The 24,011-nt window shown below is 45.6% G+C and overlaps 1 protein-coding gene across 1 annotated transcript in view; it reads right to left on the bottom strand.

Annotated features, from left to right (window-relative positions):
* The window catches only part of GFOD1 (Gfo/Idh/MocA-like oxidoreductase domain containing 1), a 110,448-nt gene extending 86,861 nt beyond the window's left edge, over window positions 1-23,587 (bottom strand). Inside the window, exon 1 of the mRNA XM_075314743.1 lies at window positions 22,879-23,587. Within this exon, the coding sequence (XP_075170858.1) occupies window positions 22,879-23,131 (253 nt within the window). The 5' untranslated portion in view covers window positions 23,132-23,587. The remainder of the gene's footprint in view (window positions 1-22,878) is intronic.
* Between the last annotated feature and the right edge of the window lie 424 nt (window positions 23,588-24,011).

Here is a 24,011-nt window from a genome sequence, read left to right as displayed (position 1 = left end):
GTAACACACCAGACAGGTCAGGGATAAAGTTGTAGAGAAGAATAAAGCAGGATTAGGTTAGAAAAAATAGCCCAAGCTCTGAACATCTCACAGAGTACTCTTTAATACATCATCCAAGAATGAAAGAAGCATGGCACAAGTGTAAACCTACCAAGACATGGCTGTTCACCTAAATGGACGCCCCAAACAACGCGAGCACTAATTAGAGAAGCAGCCAAGAGGCCTATGGTCGAACTGGAAGAGCAGAAAACGACAGCTCAGGTGGCAGAATCTGTCCACAGGATAACTATTAGTCATATACTCCACAAGTATGTCCGTTATGGAAGGTGGTAAGAAGAAAGTCACTGACAACCCCATTGCCTCCATCAGACATGGTGGTGGCAGCATCATGCTGTGGGGATGCTTTTCTTGAGCAAAAACAGGGAAGCTGGTCAGAGTTGATGGGAAGATGGATGGGGCTAAATAGAGGGCAATCCTGGAAGATAACCTGTTAGAGGCGTTAAACGACTTGAGAATGGGCCGTAGGTTCACTTTCCAGTATGACACTTACCCCGAACATACTGCCAGAGGTACAATGGATGGTTTAGAATCTGAAAGCATATTCATTTGGGGGAATGGCCCAGTCAAACTCCAGACCTAAATCCCATAAAGAATCTCTGGCAAGAGTTAAAAATTGCTGTTCACAGACACTCTCCATGCTATCTCACTGAGCTACAGCTATGTGCAAAGGAAAATAGGCAAAAATTTCAACCTATAGATGTGCAAAGCTGTTAGAGATATACCCCAAAAGACTTGTAGCAGTAATTGCAGCAAAAGGTGGCGCTACAAAGTATTAACTCAGGGGGGCTAAATGCAAAGGAACATCACACTTTTCAAATTTATATTTTTAGAACATTTAGAAGATCATGTATCATTTTCTTGACACTTCACAAATACTTACTACTTTGTATTGGTATATCACATAAAATCCCTATAAAATGCATCTAAGTTTGTGGGTGTAATGAAAAAATATGGATTACCGTATTAACAGGTTACTACAGGTAAATGTGTCCTATCTCATAGTTTGTATTGCTATGTTGTGTTATATGATATGTTGTGTGATATATGCACCACACATGCTTGGATAATTCTATCTACTTTTACTATAATATAAATGTTAGGCCGCGCTCACATCAGTGGTATTTTGCCGCAAAACCGGATCCTTTACAAATGCAGTTCATTTCAATTCATTTCCAATGGAATCGCGGCAAGATGCGGTCACATGCGGTTGCGTGGGTCAAACACAACCGCATGTGACTGCATCTTGCCGCGATTCTATTGGAAATGAATTGAAATGCATTGGTAACGCATCTGGTTTTGCGCCAATATACCGCTGATGTGAGGTGAGCCTTACAAAGGTATATTAAAGAGTATTTGAGAAATACTTTCCTAATTAAGGTCAGTTTAGAGGAATAGTTCTGGTGACCTCGTTGCGTTGGCTGCTGCTTGCCTCATTTGCACTAAAGACTTCACCTCAGGAGACGTTACAGTAAACATATAGAAAGCTGGAAATCCTTTGGGCTTTGCTTGTTGACGGTTTTAATGGCAGAGCAGCTTTATTTTTCTCGATTACCTACTCTGAAGTTCAGCTCTTTCCATGTCCTTGAGGTTATCGACATTAGGAAAATAGAATTTGAAGTAATAATTCATGAAAATCCAACTTACAATAAATCATTCCAATCAATAAGACAATTGCCTTCCTTTCAAGACGTTGGCTGTATGTAGGTCAAGGTATTGGATAACTGATTTGTTAGGACTGATACTGACTGCAGCTCTTTATATGTAGCTGTATGATAGCTCTATTATACATACGGATTTGCCGCGGATTTTGATGCGGATTTTTTTTTTTTTTCCCCATTCTATACCCAAATCCGCACCAAAATATGCAACAAATAATTGACATGCTGCAGATTTTTCCGCATCAAAATCCGCGGCAAATCCGCAGCGGAAAAATCCGCAGCATGGACACAGCATTTCCAAAATGCCATTGAAATGGCTTGGAAGTGCCGCTGCTGCAGATTTTCGGGAAATCCGCGGTAAATCCGCGGCAAAATCCGCGGTAAATCCGCAGCGTGGGCACATAGCCTAACATTGCTACTAACAGGTGAATAGAGCAGCTTCTTTAGTGCATAAAATCTATAAAATCTATGCCTTACATGCCGATATATCCAACATCTTACATTAGGGCTGAGGAAATCCTACCTATCCGGTACAAGTGCACCTAACGTCTCAGGTTGTTTGCTGCTGATTGCTATGCTACCGAGGTCAAGAACGGCTCCAAGACTTCTCAGAAAGCTATATTTTGTCTACTTCTGGTTGGAAATCATAAAAAGATAAGACACTGTACATCCTACTTATAAGCATCACCAGCTGCCATACAAAAAAAGATTACCGTAATTTTGGAGTTTATAGATGGTTTGGTTCTTCTGTGAAATACATAATGCAGCAATGATATTGCATCTGAATAACCCAGGTAAAGCTATCACTGAGGATATATAAAGTATCTCCAAATGGGGTTTAAGACGGAAGTGTTTTTTTATTTTAACCAAGCCAAAATTTCAAGAACCACTAATATATCTGCAGCATGAATAGTTTGTCAAACGGTGTTTTGCACAAACTTCGCCGACTATCATTGCAGCATTTGGCTCTGGTCAGATTGCATTGATTGATCCCAGTGTCTGGGATCTACACAGGCAGACTTGGGTGTTGAGTTGCTGTGTGCTGATTCATAGGCAGGCTAGCAAGAGTTAGTTTCTGCTAGCTCCTTTGATCACATGTTGTGGGGAGACCTATCACATCTGGTGAAATCCTTTTACCCATGCCAGCTATAGTTTATTCTATTTTGGTCTGTGAGGTGTGGTGTCCCAGACTTTCTGGTGAAAGTTATGCTTAACCTCATAACGACGGCCGTACGACTTAAAGCGGCGGCAAAACAGGGTACTTATTCTGTTCCGCCGCTTTAAAGCGGCGGCCCGAAAAAACCCTGTAGCCCCCTCCAGCGACCGAAAATCTCGGGGGTTTCAGCTACCGGGGGTAGCTGAGACCCCCCAGATTATGAATCGGGGTGTTTTTTTTGGACCCCGATCATGTGATCGGCGGTATACACCGTATACCGATGGTCACATAAAAAAAAAAAGAAATGGCCGGTAAAACTGATTTCTTTTTCATCTGACATGATCAAACATGTCAGATGAGAAAGAAATCTAAACCCCTAGTGCCCCCAAAGCCCCCGGTACCGGAGAGTCCCCCCCACCCCCACTCCGGAGCAGTCAAAATGGCGACGAAGCACACAGAAAACTGCCGCCGCCGGCGGCTCTGCATTCATTTCCCTCCGATCTGAAATGATCAAACATTTCAGATCGGAGGGAAATGTCCTCCCCCTGACCTCTCCTCCGGTACACCGGAGCTCTCTGGTCACCGCAGCCCCCTCCGGTTCTCCAGAGCCGCCCCCCTTCCCCCCTCCGGAGCGTGGAAGATGGCGGCGTGCAGCGCACAGTAGCGCGCGGCCGCATTCATCCTGCTCTTTCTGCCGCATGTGACACGTCACATGCGACAGAAAGTTGTCCCCAGGTCCCGCTAGGTCTCCCGCCGTCCCCCCGCGTCCGCCCCCGGTCTTACATTACCTGGCTTCTGCTCCGTCCCGCGATCACGCCGCCTCCTTCTTGAATGCTGGCGGCGCATGCGCAGACAGCGGCTGTCAGCTGGATCCCTGCAAGCAGGGACGCTGACGTCGCTGCTGCACAGGCTGCTCCACTGTGGACCGGGGGAGAGTGAGTGCAGTCATCTGCAGCCACACTCCTCACATGGAGAGACTGCTGTTCCAGAAAATGGGGGGTACGTTCTGTGAGCGTGCCCCTCATATTCTGGAATGAGGTTACTGCAGGTCACTCTGCCCCAAGTTGGACCGGGGCAGTGTGAGTGCAGTATTCTCAGATTACTGCACCCACACTGCTCATGGAGAGCTTGCTCTTCCAGAAAATGGGGGATACGTTCCCTGAACGTGCCCCCCATATTCTAGAAGGTCCAGAGTCGGCGTGGGACCTCCAAAATGGATTACAGCGACCGGAATTTCTTTATTTTCAATAAATTGGTGAAAGAGGAATGTTTCGGGGAGTGTTTTTTCAAATAAATTTTTTTTTTGTCTTTATTTTTTTCTATTACTTGACTGGGTTAGTAATGTCGGGTATCTGTTCAGATGCCGTGACATCACTAACCCCAGAGCTTGATGCCAGGTGAGATTACAGCTGGTATCAACCCCATATATTACCCCGTCTGCCACCGCACCAGGGCGCGGGATGAGCTGGGGCGAAGCGCCAGGATTGGCGCATCTAATGGATGCGCCACTTCTGGGGCGGCTGCGGCCTGCTATTTTTAGGCTGGGAAGAGTCCAATAACCATGGCTCTTCCCACCCTGAGAATACCAGACCCCAGCTGTCCGCTTCACCTTGGCTGGTGATCTAATTTGGGGGGGACCCCACGTTTTTTTTAAAAAAAAAAACGCCTGGGGAGCCCTCCAAATTGATCGCCAGCCAAGGTGAAGCTGTCAGCTGTGGTTTGCAGGCTACAGCTGTCTGCTTTACCCTAGCTGGCTATCAAAAATAGGGGGGACCCCACGTCGTTTATTTTAATTATTAATTTTTTGGGGGGCTAAATACAAGGCTAGGCACCCTTTAGTGCCACATGAAAGGCACTAAAGGGCGCCAGCTTAGAATATGCAGGGGGTGGGACGTTATATATGTTTGACATCTATCCATTCATCCATTGTAGCATTTTAGGCTGTGCGCCCACAATCGGGATTTGCAGCGTTTTGGGCTCAGAGTGTTTTCCCTGCGTCCATAGCGCTGCGTTGTGCAGTAGAAGCACAGTGGAAGGATTTTTTAGAAATCCCATGCCCAATGTGCTTGCCCAATGTGCTTCTTTTCTCCGCAGCATAAACCGACCTGTGGCGCAGCTTCCCGAGCCTCAGCATGTCAATTTATGCTGCGGAGACAAGAGTGTTCTCTGCAGGTAGCATAGAGCTCCACAGCGGCCTGAACCCAAATCGTGGGCATGGGCAGCTGCGTTCTCCCGTGGACAACACTCACATCTCTGCAGGAAGGCTGACACTGTGTACTAGACGCCGTGTCGCTGGATCATGGCCACATAGCCTAAAAGTGAGATATTTGTTGCTACAGCAACATTTTTGTGAAGTACCTGTGGATTCAAAATGCTTACTATACTCCTGAATAAAATCCAGTTTCCAAAATGGGGTCACTTGTGGGGGGTTTCTGCTGTATAGGTACCCAAGGCGCCCTGCAAATGTGACATGGTGCCCGCAATTTATTTCAACTTTTCCAGAATTCAAATGGTGCTCCTTCCATTCCAAGCCCTCCCATTTATCCAAACAGAGGTTTTTGGCCACATGTGGGGTATCCCTGTGCTCATAAGACATTGGATAACAACCTGTTGGGTCCACGGTTTGTTGTTGTCTCTTGAAAAAGTAAGAAATTTTATGCTGAAGCAACATTTTTGTGAAAAAAATGAAAATTTTCAATATGGCAACCTAAGCTTATCAAATTCTGTGAAATACTCGTGGATTCAAACTGCTCACTATACACCTAGATAAAAGCCTTGAGGTGTCTTGTTTCCAGAATGGAGTCACTTGTGGGGGACCGCCACTGTTTAGGCACCTCAGGGGCTCTCCAAATGCAACCTGGCGTCCGCTATTGATTCCAGCCAATTTTGCAGTCAAATGGCACTCCTTCCCTTCCGAGCCCTGCCATGCGCCCAAACAGTTGATTTCCACCACATATAAGGTATCGCCAAACTCAGGAGAAATTGCACAATAAATGTTATGCTGAATTTTTTCCTTTTACTCTTGTAAAAAAAAAAAAAGCTACCTGTTTGAAATAACAATTTTGTGGTAAAATTTTTTTTTTTTTTCATGGCTCAACGTTATAAAATTCTGTGAAGCACCTGGGGGTTCAGGGTACTCACCAAACATCTAGATAAATTCCTTGAGGGGCCTAGTTTCCAAAATGGGGTCACTTGTGCGGGGTTTCTGCTGTTTAGGTACCTTAGGGGTCCTCCAAATGTGACATGGTACCCGCAATCTTTTTCAGCCAAATTTCCTTTCCAAAATTCAAATATTGCTCCTTTCGTTCCAAGCCCTCCCATTTGTCCAAACAAAGGTTTCAGACCACATGTGAGGTATCACCGCGCTCATAAAAAAGTGGTTAACAAACCTTGAGGTCAAATTTTTGGAATTGCCTCTTGAAAAAGTGAGAAAATTGATACTAAAGCAACATTTTTGAGAAAATTATTAAAATGTTCAATATGACAACGTAACGTTAACAAAATCTGTGAAGTACCTGTGGATCTAAAATGCTCACTATACCCCTAGATAGAAGCCTTGAGGGGTCTAGTTTCCAAAATGGCGTCACTTGTGAGGGGTTTCTTCTGTTTAGGTACCTTAGCGGACCTGTAAATGCAACATGGTGCCCGCAATCTATTTCAGCCAAATTTGCTTTCCAAAATTCAAATATTGCTCCTTCTGTTCCGAGCCCTCCCATTTGTCCAAACAGAGGTTTCTGACCACATGTGGGGTATCGGCGCGCTCATAAGAAAGTGGGGAACAAGTTTTGGGGTCCATTTTGTTGTGTTATTTCTTCTAAAAGTGAATAAATTTGGGTTAGAGCAACATTTTTAGGTAAAATTTAATTTTTGCTTTTTTTCATTCCACATTGCTTTTGTTCATGTGAAGCACCTGAAGGGTTAATAAACTTCTTGAATGTGGTTTTGAGTACTTTGGGGGGTGCAGTTTTTAGAATGGTGTCACTTTTGGGTATTTTCTGTCATCTAGGCCTAATGAAGTCACTTCAAATGTGATGTGGTCCCTAAAAAAATGGTTTTGTAAATTTTGATCTAAAAATGAGAAATCGCTGATAAACTTTGAACCCCTCTAACTTCCTAACAAAAAAAAAATTTGTTTCCAAAATTGTGCTGATGTAAAGTAGACAAGTGGGAAATGTTATTTATTAACTATTTTGTGTCACAGAAATCTCTGGTTTAACGGTATAAAATTCAAAAGTTGAAAATTGCTAAATTTTCAAAATTTTTGCCAATATTCAATTTTTTTAATAAATAAACGCAAAAAATATTGTCCTAAATTTGGTACTAACATGAAGTCCAATATGTGACGAAAAAACAATCTCAGAATCACCGGGATCCGTTGAAGCGTTCCAGAGTTATAACCTCATGAAGTGACACTGGTCAGAATTGCAAAATTTGGTCTGGTCATTAAGGTGAAAATTAGCTCCGTCACTAAGGGGTTAAGTTGTGTTTATTGCATGGGGCAGTAGTGGAGTTTACCCCGGTTGTTTTATACTTTCTTCCTACTCTTGTTTTTCCTCCTGAACCTCTTATTGTCTTATCCGTTATCCGTTATGTATGCGTGCTGTGTGACAGAGTTTTGTTTTCCCATATTTGTCTTTTTTTGTGGGTTTCTACACACTCCTGTCCATCTATAGGGGGAGGAGGAGGTAGAATCAGATTAGGACTGGTCAGGAACAGGACCAGGAAGGAGACTCAGGCATCTCCACCATCAGGAATATCCCTGAGATTAGGGATAGCGTAGGGCCTCTTAGCTTCAGGGACAGCTTAGGAACCCCAGTTACTCGCTATCCCAAAGTCATCTTGACCTAGTTGTTTTACAAATTCTATGGTCTATAGATATTAAATTGTGAGAGGATTTGTGAATGTAAGTTACTGCAACTTTAGGCCTCGTGCACACATTGAGTATTGGGTACATTTTTACCTCAATATTTGTAACCCACAACCAGGAGTGAAACAATCAGAGGAAACATATAATAGAAACACGGCACCACTTCTAAATTTCTTCCCCACACCTGGTTTTGGCTATAAACACTGAAGAAAAAACTCCTCAAATGCTCAATGTGTGCACGTGGCCTTATATAAATTAGGTTGCTTGCATTTTTTGTGATTTTTTTTTTTTCCATGCAGGAAGTGAATATATAAAATTATCAAGCCATTCTGAAGTGGATTTTCAAACTAATTACACCAGCCTCAGGCCGCTTTACACGCTACGACATCACTAAAGCGATCTCGTTGGGGTCACGGAATTTGTGACGCACATCCGGCCGCGTTAGCAATGTCATTGCGTATAACACCGATGAGCGATTCTGAATCGTCGCAAAACGTTCAAAATCGCTAATCGGTGACATGCCCTCCTAATCTCGATTATCGTTGCTGCTGCAGGTACGATGTTGTTCGTCGTTCCTGCAGCAGCACAAATCGCTATGTGTGACACCGCAGGAACGAGGAACCTCACCTTACCTGCAGCCGCCGGCAATAAGGAAGGAAGGAGGTGGGCGGGATGTTACGTCCCGCTCATCTCCGCCCCTCCGCTTCTATTGGGCGGCCGCTTAGTGACCTCGCTATGACGCCGAACGAAACGCCCCCTTAGAAAGGAGGCGATTTGCCGGTCACAGCGACGTCGCTAGGCAGGTAAGTAGTGTGACGGGTCCGTGTGATTTTGTGCGCCATGGGCAGCGATTTGCCCATGACACACAAACGATGGGGGCGGGTACGCACGCTAGCGATATCGGTAACGATATTGCAGCGTATAGAGCGGCCTTTAGAGATCTACTTAATAATGTATGTAATTTGTATGGCTAAAAGGACCTGTCAGCACAGTAGATAAGCATATAATGGAGCTTTAATGCACTTTAAATTGATACCTTTTCTCAAGAAGCCTGTTTTCTCAATAATTACCGTGCCTATTGAGGTTAAATGCTAATGAGGTGAGACGGGGGTGGACTCTGTACTCCGTCATCTTCCTGCCAATGGAATGGACACCAATTAAAACAGGACTGTAAAAAACATATCAAGAATGCTGTCATCTCTTGACATGACATGAAGTTTGGAGAAAACCTAAATAGACATCAAATAAGGCCGGGGTCACACTTGTGTGTGCCTTGTGCGAGACGACCCACTGTGCAATGCTAAAATGGTAGAAATTACAATAATCTGTGAGTGATGATCCTGCAGACCAGAGTCATAAGATTTACTTTATTTTTTTTATTATGACATATCTTTTGCAACCTTATTTTTGCAATGGACTTTACATTTATGTCAACATATGCCTTTAATATGATGAAAAAGGGAAGTAATGGTTTTCCATAAAGAAATCAGCAAACTGGCAAAGCTCCATGGCAGAAAAGTATGCAAATCAGCTCTCTTTTTCTTATTATACTAAACTATCTTACAAATATAAAGGTGATAGTCATAAGCCATTTATTATATTAATTTGTATAACATTCAGTCATAATGCTTCTTGCTTTATTGGGATGTTTTAGAACGCTGTATATCTCAAAAAGAACTTTTTGGCAACCAATATGTCATAATGACCATGGGATATCAGGGAACCAAAGCTCCTAAGCTGTCTCTAAAGCTAAGGGAAGTCCTATGCTATCCCTAATCTCAGGGATACTCCTGATGGTAGAGAGGCCTGAGTCTCCTTCATGGCACTGCCCTTGACCAGTCCTGATCTGATTCCCTTTACCCCGGGAAGGGACGGGATAGGAGTGCGATTAAACTCAAAGATAAAGACGGACAAGGGAAAACCAAAACTCTGTCAGGCCTAAAACACACTTCCGCAAAAATAATGTCCGTGTAACACGGTCCGTTTTTCGGGTCTGTGTTCCGTTTTTTTGGGGCGTTTCTCCAGTACATATGGCATCTGTGTGATGGCGTATGCGAGCCGTATGTGCGTGTGGAATGTCCGTATTGACATAAAATACGCACGTGTGCTGTCCGTGTGCTGTTCGTTTATAAAGGCCCGCATTCTTACCCAATTAACGTTGTTAATCATTCATCATGAGATCCTGGTGTTGTTTGCTTTCTATTGACCTGATAGATTGGTAACAAGTGTTTCAGATTTCGTGATTAAAAACAGACACGGACGATACGTGCTGAACACGGGCATACTCCGTGTGCGGTCCGTGCAGGCACGGACCCATAGACTAAAGCGGGACTGTGCCTGCGTGTTGCCAGCAAAAAACGGACATGTCATCCGTGTAGAAAAGCGCACACACGTACTTACGACACGGACACACGTTCCGTGTGATTTTACGTGCGTGTGCCATCTACCATTGAATAACATGGGTCTCCGTATGTACGTGTCTCCGGTACGTGCAAATACGTACCGCACACGTACAAAAAAAAACCGGATGTGTGTTGCGGGTCTCATACAGCACGCACACACACACACACACACATACACACACACACATACACATACTAACACATACACACACATACACACACATACACATACTAACACATACACACACACACACATACACACACATACACATACTAACACATACACACACACACACAAACACACACACACAAACACAAACACAAACACACACACACAAAAGTAAAAGACAATAAGAGGTTCAGGAGGAAAAACAAGAAAAGGAAAAAAGCTACAAAACAACAGGGGTAAATTCCACAACCACTCCAAGCAAAGAGCACAACTTACACTATTAAGTCTGGGATAGCACACCTCACAGACCGACATAGAATAAACTATAGCTGGCATGGGTGGAAGGTTCAACCAGTATAAATAGGAGGGGAGCAGATGTGATAGATGTCCCCACAACAAGTGATCAAAGGAGCAAACAGACCAGCAGAGATCAACTCTTGCTAGCCTGCCTATGCATCAGCACACAACATGTGGGAACCTGAGTCTGCCTGTGTAGATCCCAGACACCAGGGAAACCATCGGGCAGAGTGTCAGATTCTGCAATCTGAACAGTGCCCAATGTCGCCGTGACAGTTGGCAAAGTTTGTGCAAAACTCCATGTGACATAATATTATCCTTCTGGTTAAATCGCATATGAAACACTTGGCAGAAAGTATTTTATCCTTATATGTGTGCAGTATAGAATGAAGCTGCTCATGTAATCACTCAACATCCAAGTGGGTTTCAACAGTAAAGCATCAAGTTATGCCAATAACCAACTTTCTTTCTACCAAAGATTGTGCTGGGGCTAAATACAGTATAGGACAATAAGAGGGATGTTCTTGAAAAATGAGGCTCTACCAAAAAACAATTACAAGCCTGCCATGCATCTGCAGAAGTAGGGCAAGCACGCAGCAATCAGTACAGTCTGGCACATATTTATTTGGACTTGTGCCCATTTTGAATGCCACATCATTGTTCTCTGATACCATGCAGTTAAGAAATTTAGATTCCTCTTGCTTCCCTCAAGAAACCTGCTAATGGGGTCTAGAAACCGCACCCTGTCTTCATATCAGTTTCACCAGAGGCTCTGGTGAAAACCCAGTGTGTGCCTAAGTCACACCCTTCAGATGAACCGATACTGTGGCCCGGTGGATCCACTCCCGCTCACACCCATGAGCATTACATCTTACCTTACGTGGCTATGTAGAAGAGACAGTCTTGGGGTATACCATATCCCATGAACAGGTATATGTAACGAAAACATGATTGAAAGTTCCAGAGTAAATACCTTATACCTATTTGATTCAGACGTAGCTGATGACCCATCCCTCCCTCAGTGACATTTACAAGATCAAATAAAGGAGGGCACAAAAGAAACTATTGGCTAAAAGGAATGTCTTGAAACTAAAACATTACATGGAGCCTGACAAAGAAATCAAATACACCCCGTCACATGCAGCCCAATACATTTCAGTCCACTTGGCTTAGTTTAGGTTCACTCTAGACTTAGAAGACTTAAAGGGATTATCTGGGACTACTTTATTATTTCCTCATAGGGCTAAGAACTGACAGTCAGGAAGTTGTTAACTACCTGCCTTTTATGCCTGTTAACAGCTCAAACCAGTCATGGACCGCTCCTGCTGGTGGTTCTGATTCATCACGGGTGGCACGGTGGCTCAGTGGTTAGCACTGCAGCCTTGTGGTGGCTCAGTGGTTAGCACTGCAGTCTTGCAGCGTTGGGGTCCTGGGTTCTAGTCCCACTAAGGACACCATCTGCAAGGAGTTTGTATGCTCTCCCCGTGTTTGCGTGGGTTTCCTCCGGGTACTCCGGTTTCCTCCCACACTCCAAAAAACATACTGATAGGGAACCTAGATTGTGAGCCCCAATGGGGACAGTGTTGCCAATGTATGTAAAGCGCTGTGGAATTAATAGCGCTATATAAATGAATAAAATTATTATTATTATTATTTTTATTATTAATAATTATCACTTGACCTCAGGTCAACAGAGCAGCTCTTCCTCTTCCGGGCTGCTCTGTTGTTGGGTGTAACTGCCGATGCCATGCTGATTGACCTCTCACTCCGAGCAGATAAACAGCAGGGAGCCGGCTGTCAATCAGCATGACATCGGCAGAGACATCCCGTCAACTGAGGAGAGCAGAAGAGAAACAGCTGCTCTGTCAATGTCTGCTCTGAGCCGGCAGACATATCGCAGGCGCTAGGCAGAGAGTTAGAAACTACCTGCCCATGAGCTCTTGGGCCCATAGGAAAACAATAAAATAGTCCTGTGGCATTTCAGAGAAAAACAGTTTAAAAGCCACCGTGGGCAGAGCTGCACAGGAGACTAGTTGGTATTTAATGCCCACTGCAAGCGTCAACACCAGCAGTGACGTGCGTACCTGTGTCCGTTGCTACAGCCTCAGATGCCGGGCACTGTGCATGACAAGGTCACCACACATCTGGTCATGGTCACTGCGAAGTCGGGTGTACGCGTCCCTGCTTCAGAGAGGTCTAGTGTGCATGACCAGAAGTACTGGGGACTTTGGATCATGCGCAGTGCCCGGCGTCTGAAGCTGTAGCAACAGACAGGTACGCACATCACTGCTGGTGATGACGCTGGCAGTGGGCATTGAATAGCATGTTAACATGTCCCTGTGGGAGTGCTAATATGCTAAGAGCGTGGAATGAGAGCAGGAACTAACCCCTATGACTAGTCCCTGCGCTCATTAGCATATCATAAAGATCTTTAGAAATACTTTTTCTAAAGATCCCTTTATCTATGCTAGTGTATACAGGGACGGTTAGGCAGGGATTAGCAATATACACCCAGAACTGCTTGTGGTTCTTGGTGCATATTGGACCTGACAGGTTCACTTTAATTATGAGAACGTGGCCAAAATCAAAGAATAAAGTAACATATCAAGCATATTCTGAAAAGCATTGCAACGCTTTAATATTTTGTCCATTACAGTTTTCTACATCCCTGCATGCAAGTATAAAAATAAGGATGGTCATGGATGAGAACTCGTCCTGGTGATGTGTCGCCAACAGATGCAGACGGGTCACAAGATACCCACATGGCCAGAACGGAAATCTTATCTAGACGCGCAGTAAACAGACAGGGCTCTCAATTCAGTGCCAACAAGCTGAGGTCTTGGCATCAGAAAAGAATTCCCATATTAAGAAGCATGTCTTCCCGAAATCAGAATAACCCTAGAATAAAGTGATTGTGTGCAAGTTGTATGTACCTGGAGAAACGTCTGGATTTCATGTAATTTCACATGCTATGGGATGGTACATCACGTGTCCCTGCATTATACCACTGAGGACCAGAAAGTCACAATCCTCGTGTCTCGGCTTAATCAACATGGTCAAATGACACTGATAACAATACTTCTAAACTTTTCTCCCAGACGTTATCAGATCACACTGTAGACGCTCAATACGCCATGTGATGGCTTCTTTACTCATATCGATAACATCCATTGTTGGAAGCAGAGCTAATAAATCTTGTCATTTGGTGACGGTCACAATCACAGGACATAAGTACAAGCTCCTCATCAATGAAATCTAATCACTACAAGGTGGCCCCAGGGCATGAAATAGGCAGACGGAGGAATGCCCCTTACTAGAAATACACATTACGGACAATTGACGTCTATGTAAGGCTGCTTTCACACTACGTTTTTTTAACATGCGTCATGAACGTTTTTTAACGCAAAAACGGATCCAGTGCAAATGCGTTTTCATTTCAATGCATTTGCAATGGACTCGCGTCAACATGCGTTCACCTGCGTTTGCGTGCGTTATAGTGAGGATCCAGCAACTTGCAGTTTTTTAACTTTTTCAAAAACGCTACTTGTAGCGTTTTTGAGCTGCGTCCAAATACTGCAAATTGCTGGATCCTGACTATACTGCACACAAACGCATGTGAACGCTGGCATGCTGATAGACAGGATCCTGCTTGCTCTACTGAGCATGCCCTGAAACCAGCCTGGCATGATCAGTCTCTCTCTCCCCCTCCCTCTCTCCCACTCTCTCTCCCCCTCCCTCTCTCTCCTCTCTCCCCGCCTGAGAGCGGAGGACACTCGTAACCAAGGTAAATATCGGGTAACCGCGGGCTTAGTTACCCGATGTTTATCTTGGTTACGTGTGCAGGGAGCAGGCACCCCTGTTCCTAGCAGCTGCAGACGCTTGTAACCAATGTAAATATCAGGTATCCAAGCAAGTTACCCGATGTTTACCTTGATTACGAGCCTCCGCAGCTGTCAGATGTCGGCTCCCAGTCTTTCACGTTCAGTTCCCCTCACTCCCGATCACATGAGTCCAATGCCCACCCATAAACTTAAAGTGACAGGATCCTGCAAAATAACACATGCGTTTTTCTTTGCAAAAACAGGATCTGCTTTTGCAGCAAAAAAACGTTCATGACGCATGTTAAAAAAACGTAGTGTGAAAGCAGCCTAAGGTTGGATCATTCTGGTCCCATCTGAAGTCATTAGTTGTTTTTCTGCAGACTAAATATTTTGAAGGCTTTCAAAAGATATTCCATAAAAATAGAAAAAAATGCATCTAGGAACCACCCCCCTATGATGTTTATGGGGTCATTATAGCAGAATAGTCCCAGATATGCCCGAGTCTGGCGGGCCCTGTACACTCCATACACAACGCTCCCTTTTAAGGCTTTATTGCTATGAGTCATTTCCATGTGAAAGTATTTTACAACCGCGATGTCTACAAGAAATCTTCATCGCTGGGTACAGCACGTCTTTACTATTCTGCTTCCCCTTTTACAATGTGTACGTGATATAGAGCCAGATGGGTCCTGATAAATAGACATCATACATCACCGCAGTGCGCTACATTAAGGATCATCGGAACGTAAAAGTTTCATTCCCTTTTCTAAAACCTAAATGTGTTTTATAAAACACAAGTAACATCCCCATCAGGTCAATTCTACAGGAAACGTTCAAAACTAATTATAGGAAGATCTACCTCCAAAAAGAAAGAATTTCCTTTGTGTATCAAACGCCCTGCGTCTTAGGTCTCAGGATGAAAAATAATCACAAGTGAATACAAATCCTTGGGGCAAACAATGTATATGGCCGCCATCATCCACCTTTTATAAGTTCTTCAACTAATTACGCAGCATTAGGAGATGGGGCAAAATTGCCATTGACTGGTCCAGAAAGGCTCTAATAGAAGAGTTGTGGAAATATTCCTATTAGTGGAAGAATAAGGAAAAGAGGTTATTGTATGTGGCAGAAAAATACAAATGGATGATGCCGGCAGGAGAAGCAGCCAGCGGATACGGCCGATTGGAATTTATCCGTAAAAAGGATGAGACATAAACTTTTACAATAATGCGGGCGTCACATGAGACAATCTATCGTGCGATGCATCGTCGGGGTCACGGTTTTCGTGACGCACATCCGGCATCGTTCACGACGTCATCTCGTGTGACGCCTCCGAACGACGCAGAATCGGTCACAAATCGTGAGTCGTGTACACGTCGCTTATTTTTAAAAAATTGTTTATTTTTCATGGCACCGGTTGTTCATTGTACCTGGGGCAGCACACATCGCTCCGTGTGACACCCCGGGAACGATGAACACAGCTTACCTGCGTCCCGCGGCACCCGCCGGCTATGCGGAAGGAAGAAGGTGGGCGGGATGTTTATGTCTCGCTCATCTCCGCCACTCCGCTTCTATTGGCCAGCGGCTGTGTGACGCCGAACGTCCCACCCCCTTCAGGAAGAGGATGTTCACCGCCCTCAGCGAGGTCACTCAGCAGGTAAGTACGTGTGATGGCGGTTTAACGACTTTGTGCGACACGGGCAGCGATTTGCCCGTGACACACAAACGACGGGGGAGGGGACAATCGCTTGTGCGATCGCACGATAGATCGTACCGTGTGACGCCCGCATTAGCCTAGAGACACCAGATTCTTTAAAAATGTCAGGATCAATGATCTTATGTCTATGCCAAAATTGAGTCACATCACCAGTCATTGTGATAGTCGGAAATGTAAACTGACAAATCCTCAGCCCAGTCACAGAAAAGAGGTACCAACCCAAGAGATACAGTGTTTCCCCGAAAATAAGCCCTACCCTGAAAATAAACCCTAGCAGGAATATTCAGCGTTTTCAGAGTAAGGGCAGCTTTGCACACTACGACATCGCAGGTGCGATGTCGGAGGGGTCAAATTGAAAATGACGAACTTCCGGCATCGCATGCGACATCGTAGTGTGTAAAGCCTAGATGATACGATTAACGAGCGCAAAAGCGTCGTAATCGTATCATCGGTGCAGCGTCGGCATAATCCATAATTACGCTGACGCGACGGTCCGATGTTGTTCCTCGCTACTGCGGCAGCACACATCACTGTGTGTGAAGTCGCAGGAGCGAGGAACATCTCCTACCAGCGTCACCGCGGCTTCCGTAGGATATGCGGAAGGAAGGAGGTGGGCGGGATGTTTACATCCCGCTCATCTCCGCCCCTCCACTCCTATTGGCCACCTGCCGTGTGACGTCGCTGTGACGCCGCACGACCCGCCCCCTTAATAAGGAGGCGGGTCGCCGGCCAGAGCGACGTCTCATGACAGGCGAGTCCATGTGAAGCTGCCAAGGATATCGCAGCTGCGACGAGGGCGGGGACTATCGCGTGCGACATCTCAGCATCGGCTTGCGATGTCGCATCGTGCAAAGTACCCCTAAGACTTAAATATAAGACATCCCACGAAAATAAACCCTAGTTGCGGTTCAATAATGAAGTGTCTATGCAGCTAAAGAAAATTAAACAATACTGCTGGACACTTCATTATAGAAACAGGCACCCCCAAAAGAGAGACGAAAGACAGAAGACCCAGCAATCATACTCACCAGACCCTGAACGGGGGGGACCTGTGGTGGAATGCACACCAACACACATAAAGTGATACCATACTGCTCCTGGGACGCAGTGGAACACGAGGACCTGCGGTGGAATGCATGAAGGACCTGCGGTGGAATGCATGGAGGACCTGCGGTGGAATGCATGGAGGACCTGCGGTGGAATGCATGGAGGACCTGCGGTGGAATGCATGGAGGACCTGCGGTGGAATGCATGGAGGACCTGCGGTGGAATGCATGGAGGACCTGCGGTGGAACGCATCAGTGTGTTCCACCGCAGGTCCTCGTGCTTCAATGCACTGCATCCCAGGTCCCCCTGCTTGCCGGAAGCAATACAGTATTACAGGATGTTGTGTGTGCGTGTGATGTGATATGTGTGTGTGCGCTTGTGATCTGATGTGTGCGTGAGTGCCAGCCAAAAGCAGAGGAAGACCACCGTGGAGAATACCTGCTGGGAGCGCCTGCCAAGGATCGCAAGAGGACATGGGAGCGATTCAGACAGGGTCTGGTAAGTATGATTCTCCTGGACGGGGAGGCTTTTCTTTTTTGAGGGGAAAACTCACCCCCATCCCATGGAAATAAGCCCTACCCTGAAAATAAGCCCTAGTGCATTTTTCAGGGAAAAAAATAATATAAGACAGTGCCTTAATTTCAGAGAAACACGGTAGGTACACAGTTTTGATAGCTGTAAATGCCCCTACAGATCTTCTAATGAATGAATATGACCAGTTTAACCCTAATGACATTATATCATAGTTATTTATGTTAAAATATACCAGTCAGCTATATCCTGTATAATGTAATGACAGAGACCATGATTCCAGAGATGTGTCATTTACTGGGCTGCTTACTTTAGTGTTGATAAAATCACTGTTTTATCAGCAGGAGATTATCCCTAGAGGACTCATAAACCTGCTGCCTGGCAGTCAAGAATATTCATGAGCTCTGTGTAACCCTGTCCCCATCAAGACAGGCAGCTTCCTGCCTATGCAGAGTGTAGACAGAAAGCTGCCAATCAGTGGTGTGAGCAGGGTTATACAGAGCTCAGCACTGAGAGAACTTTATAATCAACCCAATAAGTGATACGTCCCTGAAATCGGGCTCTCTGCCCTCACATGATGCTGTTCTCAGATGAGGCACCAAACCTAGTGATAGATTCCCACTTTAAATGATCCACTAACCTACAGACAGATCCAAAGTTTACAAATCCCATCGTCATTGGTCAGAGTATTAATGATATAAGAATACCATGTAGGAACCATTCTGCTTTGACAACTGTAGGCACCAGATGATGATGATGATGATGATGATGGACTACTAAGTTCCTCCCTACCAGAGGTTCAAAAGATCCCAGCATTTTGAGTTTGGCCTTTTAAACAGTTCTTGGAAAGCAAATTATTTTTTTCTTAAAAACCTGCAAATACTTAATATTGTTATATTGACTAAAGACAATTAACCCCAAAAAGATATCGCAAAAGTAAACGGTTCTTTCACCTACAGTCTGAGCCAGGTCACACGTCACCATCACCTGGAAGCAATGTGGAAAAGCTGGAATTTCTGGTGACTGAAGACTAGATCTCACATAAACCCGCCAGGTAGACGGCCACAAACCAAGGCTGAGCCGGTATTCTCCACTATGACTATGATCTATACACAGGGTCATTAAAGGGAGAGGCACAAGTATGGATGTCACAATGTAGTACACACAAGTAACATGTATCACTAGGAGGATATTGCGGATAGTGTACACTATGGACTCACTAACTTATCAGCATATAATATAAACTGCAATACGGTTATATATTATACATACAGGTCATTTCCCATTTTAACTTATAAAGATTTAGTAAATTCAAGTACCATTAACTGATCCATCAGCAGAGAGCCACATGCAGGTGTAGGGCCACCTACCGTCTATATAGTATAGGAATCAGAAGGAATAAACTCATTCCTGCTTGTAGTGGTAGCTTTTTTTCCTTAGCAGCATGTCATAATAAAGGATTATTAGAACATAAATAAAACTGCCATGAGGCTTCCACACTAGCATTAAGATTTCCTATACAATGTCCAATTATAAAGATCATATGAATATATGAAGGGTTATGTTGGACCCTTTATATTATATCGAAGACTATGTGAGGGCCATTATTGTATTGGAGAAATGTATAAGAAGGGGGGTCAAAGACACAAGCATGGGAGGTGGAAAGTTTTCTGCTGAGGAAAAAAGTCTCTTTCCCTCAGCACCCATCTTTTCTATGCTCTGCTATACATCTTCTCCTCAGTACCCAGCTTTCCTGTGCTCTGCTATACATCTTCTCCTCAGTACCCAGCTTTCCTGTGCTCTGCTATACATCTTCTCCTCAGCACCCAGCTTTCCTGTGCTCTGCTATACATCTTCTCCTCAGCACCCAGCTTTCCTGTGCTCTGCTATACATCTTCTCCTCAGTACCCAGCTTTCCTGTGCTCTGCTATACATCTTCTCCTCAGCACCCAGCTTTCCTGTGCTCTGCTATACATCTTCTCCTCAGCACCCAGCTTTCCTGTGCTCTGCTATACATCTTCTCTTCACCACCCAGCTTTCCTGTGCTCTGCTATACATCTTCTCCTCAGTACCCAGCTTTCCTGTGCTCTGCTATACATCTTCTCCTCAGCACCCAGCTTTCCTGTGCTCTGCTATACATCTTCTCCTCAGTACCCAGCTTTCCTGTGCTCTGCTATACATCTTCTCCTCAGCACCCAGCTTTCCTGTGCTCTGCTATACATCTTCTCCTCAGCACCCAGCTTTCCTGTGCTCTGCTATACTTCTTCTCTCAACATGCAGCCTTCCCTTGCTCTGATATGGGAAAGCTGGGTGCCGAGGGAAAGATGTATAGCAGAGCATGGGGACACTGGGTGCTGAGGACAAGATGGATATTAGAACATAGGAAAGCTGAATGCTGAGGGAAAGAGGGATTTCAGATCATGGGAAACCTGGGTACTGAGAGAAAGAGCCAAGTGTCAGCGTCATTATCTCGTACCCTGAGTGCTGGCGTCATTATCCCGTACCCAGAGTGTCGGTGGAGGGGGAGGGGGGGGCAGGTCCGATCTTTGCACCCGGGCCCATCAAACTCTAGTTACGCCACTGGGTGTGATCATTTATGCCCTACTTACCCGCCTTACATGTTGGCTCAGACCGGGCAGAAGCTGACATATTTGGTCAAACTACTAAATTAGCCAGACAAGTCTCTAGCATAAATGATAGCCATACACATGCTGACCAACACTTCTTGGGTGAATGATGGTGGAAAAAAGGATTGAAAGAGTCTGGGAGCAGCATGTTCTCCACCATTGGGATCACACATACATACATACATGAGCATGGAGGAGCTGGAAAGAAAAGCTGTTGGCCAAGCAAGCATTCAACCGCTAACTACTGAAGGTATATCGCCACAATGATGTATACTTCTAATTTCACAAGCAAAACGACTATAGAGCAGGACTTTACATCATAATCGTGTAACTATTGCATTCAAGAATTCTGCAGACAGTGGTGTCATCTTCGTCGAGAATCAGAGTCCAACACCCACCACCACTGATCAACTCCATACTCAGATGCTGCAACTCAGATCCTATTGATGTGAATGGGAGCTAAGGACAGTATCCAAGACTAACTGCTAGAAAGTGCACAGAGCTGTGCTGATCAAAATCCATAGACACCCTGCCACTGAGGGAAGGTCTATCAGCTGACCGGTGGCGGTGGCAGGTGAGGAACCTCCACCAATCTGATAATGAGGACCTACCCTAAAGCTAGGACATAAATTCTTGGAAAACTTTTCAACCACGAACCGGCAGAAGTTTATGCTGAGGAAAGCTAATAATCAGATGACGTCATGCTCTGTTTTCCAAGGTCACGTCCACACATTGAATATTTCTTGAGTTTTTTGCCTCAGGATTTGTAAGACAAAACCAAGAATGAGTAACCAATATAGAAGTGGTGACGTGTTTCTATTCTACTTTTCCTCTGATTGTGACACTCCTGGTTTTGGCTACAAATACTGAGGTAAAAAAACCTCACCAAATACTCAATGTGTGCACGTGGCCTTAGTCACCATCTTTATTCTGGAAATCCACGCTTATGATCCATCCTATGGCTCTGATTTACATACTGAAGAAGGTAACCAAGTCCAATACTCCAGAGGAGGACATTATTTAGGCTAGTTTCACACTTGCGTTGGACGGGATCCGTAGCATTGCGTTGTGTGACGGATGTAACGGATGCGTTGCATGTAGTGGCACAACGCATGCTACAGATCGTACAAAATAACGCAATCCGTTGTAGTTTTTTTTCCTTGTCTTTACACATCTGAGCATGTGCAGTTGTGTAAAGACAGCTGCGTAAACGGAATCCGTCAAATGACGCATTCTAACGGAATCCGCCACCATAGGCGTCCATTATAAAAACAACGGACGCCTAACGGATTCCTGCAGGTTGCGTTTTTTTGACACTCCGTCAAGCGCAGAAAAACGTTACATGCTGCGTTCCATCCCCCCGACGCAGCGTCAAAATAACGACGCTGCGTCGTCCAGCGGATGCAACGCAGACACTTGCGTTACAGTGCGTCGTCCATACAAGTCTATGGAGAACAGCGCAGTGCGTTAACGGACTGCGCTATTCTCCATAGTGACGGAAAGCGCTGAACGCAAGTGTGAAACTAGCCTAAATGACGTGTAAGACACAGCACAGACTTGGGTGACAGCAAATTTACCTCATACACGTGGAACCATTATACTTGTACCACTCAGTGTATATTCCTTTGTCTTCTGAAGCTGAAGGTGCTGGACATTACTCTGCTCCTCATTAATGATCCCCGGACTGATTTCCACTGTATGGTGATAAATGCACAGATGTGTTTTCTTCTATTATTGTACAGTCATCTTCAGGACCATAGTGCTCTCGGCTACAGAATGGTAATGTGTCTGTAAAATTCAGATGTCACTAGGATGGTCCATGTGACGTCCATTTTTCGTCTCGTACCCATAGATGTGCATTGGCGAGTCTCGTCTGATTTCCGCGACCATATGTGGCATGTGGCGAGTTTTTTCTCATCCCAATTACAGGTGAAGAAACAATGGCAGCTCTGCTCTGCCTCATTGAATAACATTGGTGCCATTTTTTTCTCACACTGCTCTTACATATAGGCTCATGAGGTCCGAATTGACAACCTTTATCTGCATAATGGAGGCCATCCATGTGTGACCAGCTACCATGCAGATATCTTACTAAGTAAAGGCGTGAGCTCTAGGAGATGAAGTGACGAGAGATGCGGACATGGACCGGTCACCACAACCACAGAACACAACTGCCATACAAACATCCATCCAAAAACGAGCGGAGGACACAGGCTCCTTCCATGGTGGTCGCTGGCACATATTCCCACCATGTGACAGGTGCCATCACCACATGTGCCAGTGACCATAAATTACACTGGAACGTAAACCTACATTTCCTAAAAGAAACCCCCCAGAGGTCTGACACTGTGACGGTCAGTACCCCAATAATGATGCCAGTCTAGATGAGATAGAAGTGACTGCAGCACGATCTCTGCAGACTGGCACCAGTGATGCCCATACTAGGGCCTGATACAATGCTAGGACATGGCTGGCCACACGCATGGCTGCAGAGGGGTGCCCAACTGGGGGCATCTTGGCACTCACCTAAGGTCTTGACTGCGATCTGCTTGGTGAGGGGAGGGGGCAGCTTGATGCACACCAGGTCCACATCCTGGTGCAGTAAGACGTCGTCGATGCGGTGGGTATAGAAGGGCACACTCATCTCCTTGGCGAGCTCCTCGGCCTCCTCCTGAGTCCTGCCCCATAAAGCCTTCACGGAGAAACCCTCGTCTTTCAGCAAAGGGATGATCACCCTGGATGTCAGGCTGGTGCCAAACACCCCGACCCCGGGCAGCATGGCTGATCCCAGTGGTGAGGGGCACAGGATGCTGGAGGAGCAGTGATGCTGCGGAGTGCCCTCCTCACCTCTCAGGCTGCAGGGGCCAAGCTCTCCCCTCCATGTCCTGCTCCTGCCAGGATCCAGAAGACAGCCTGCCGCCCTCGCCTCTTCTCACCCAGGGACAGCGGAGCGGGCAGAGAGCAGCCTGCGGGCAGTGCCAGTGACACGCACCATCCTGGGCTGCCTCCTGCCATGATCGCAGGCTTCTCCTCTTCATTGCCGGGCTACATGGAGTGGGTGGAGGCAGCGGCTGTCACCTACTGTCTGGGCTTTCCTGCAACGCCCCCTCCTGGGCGACATCGCTCAGTGGCTGTGAGCTCCATACATTCAGTGATGACCGGCATGGATGGGCTACCAGGGGGGTTACATGGCTGCTCCTACAGTCAGCGATGACCAGCATGGATGGATTACCAGGGGGGTTAGGCTGCTTTCACACATCCGGTTTTTCCTGTTCGTCACAATACGGCGCTTTGCAGAAAAAACGCAACAGGTTTTTTTTAGCCGCCGGTTGCGTTTTTTCAGCATAGACTTGCATTAGCGCCGTATTGTGCCGCATGCCCTGCGTTGCGTCCGTTTTTTGCCAGATGCGGCATATTTAGCACATGCGGCGGCCGGATGGAACGTTGCCTGGCACGTTTTTTTGTGCGGCAAAAAAAACGCGATGCGGCGCGATTTACAATGCAAGCCTATGGATGCCGGATGAGGCGTCCTGCGGCAAAAACTGCATCCGGCCACCGCATGCGTTTTTTTGAACTGCGCATGCTCATTATCAAGCCGCATCCGTCAAAAAACGGACAGGCCGCATGGAAAAACTTAAGCAACGAATCCGTTTTTTTCG

The sequence above is a fragment of the Anomaloglossus baeobatrachus genome, chromosome 6 (genome assembly GCF_048569485.1).
Source record: "Anomaloglossus baeobatrachus isolate aAnoBae1 chromosome 6, aAnoBae1.hap1, whole genome shotgun sequence".
NCBI classification, from domain to species: domain Eukaryota; kingdom Metazoa; phylum Chordata; class Amphibia; order Anura; family Aromobatidae; genus Anomaloglossus; species Anomaloglossus baeobatrachus.
Note: the sequence above shows the minus strand (reverse complement) of the source record. Positions and strands in the feature narration are given on the sequence as shown.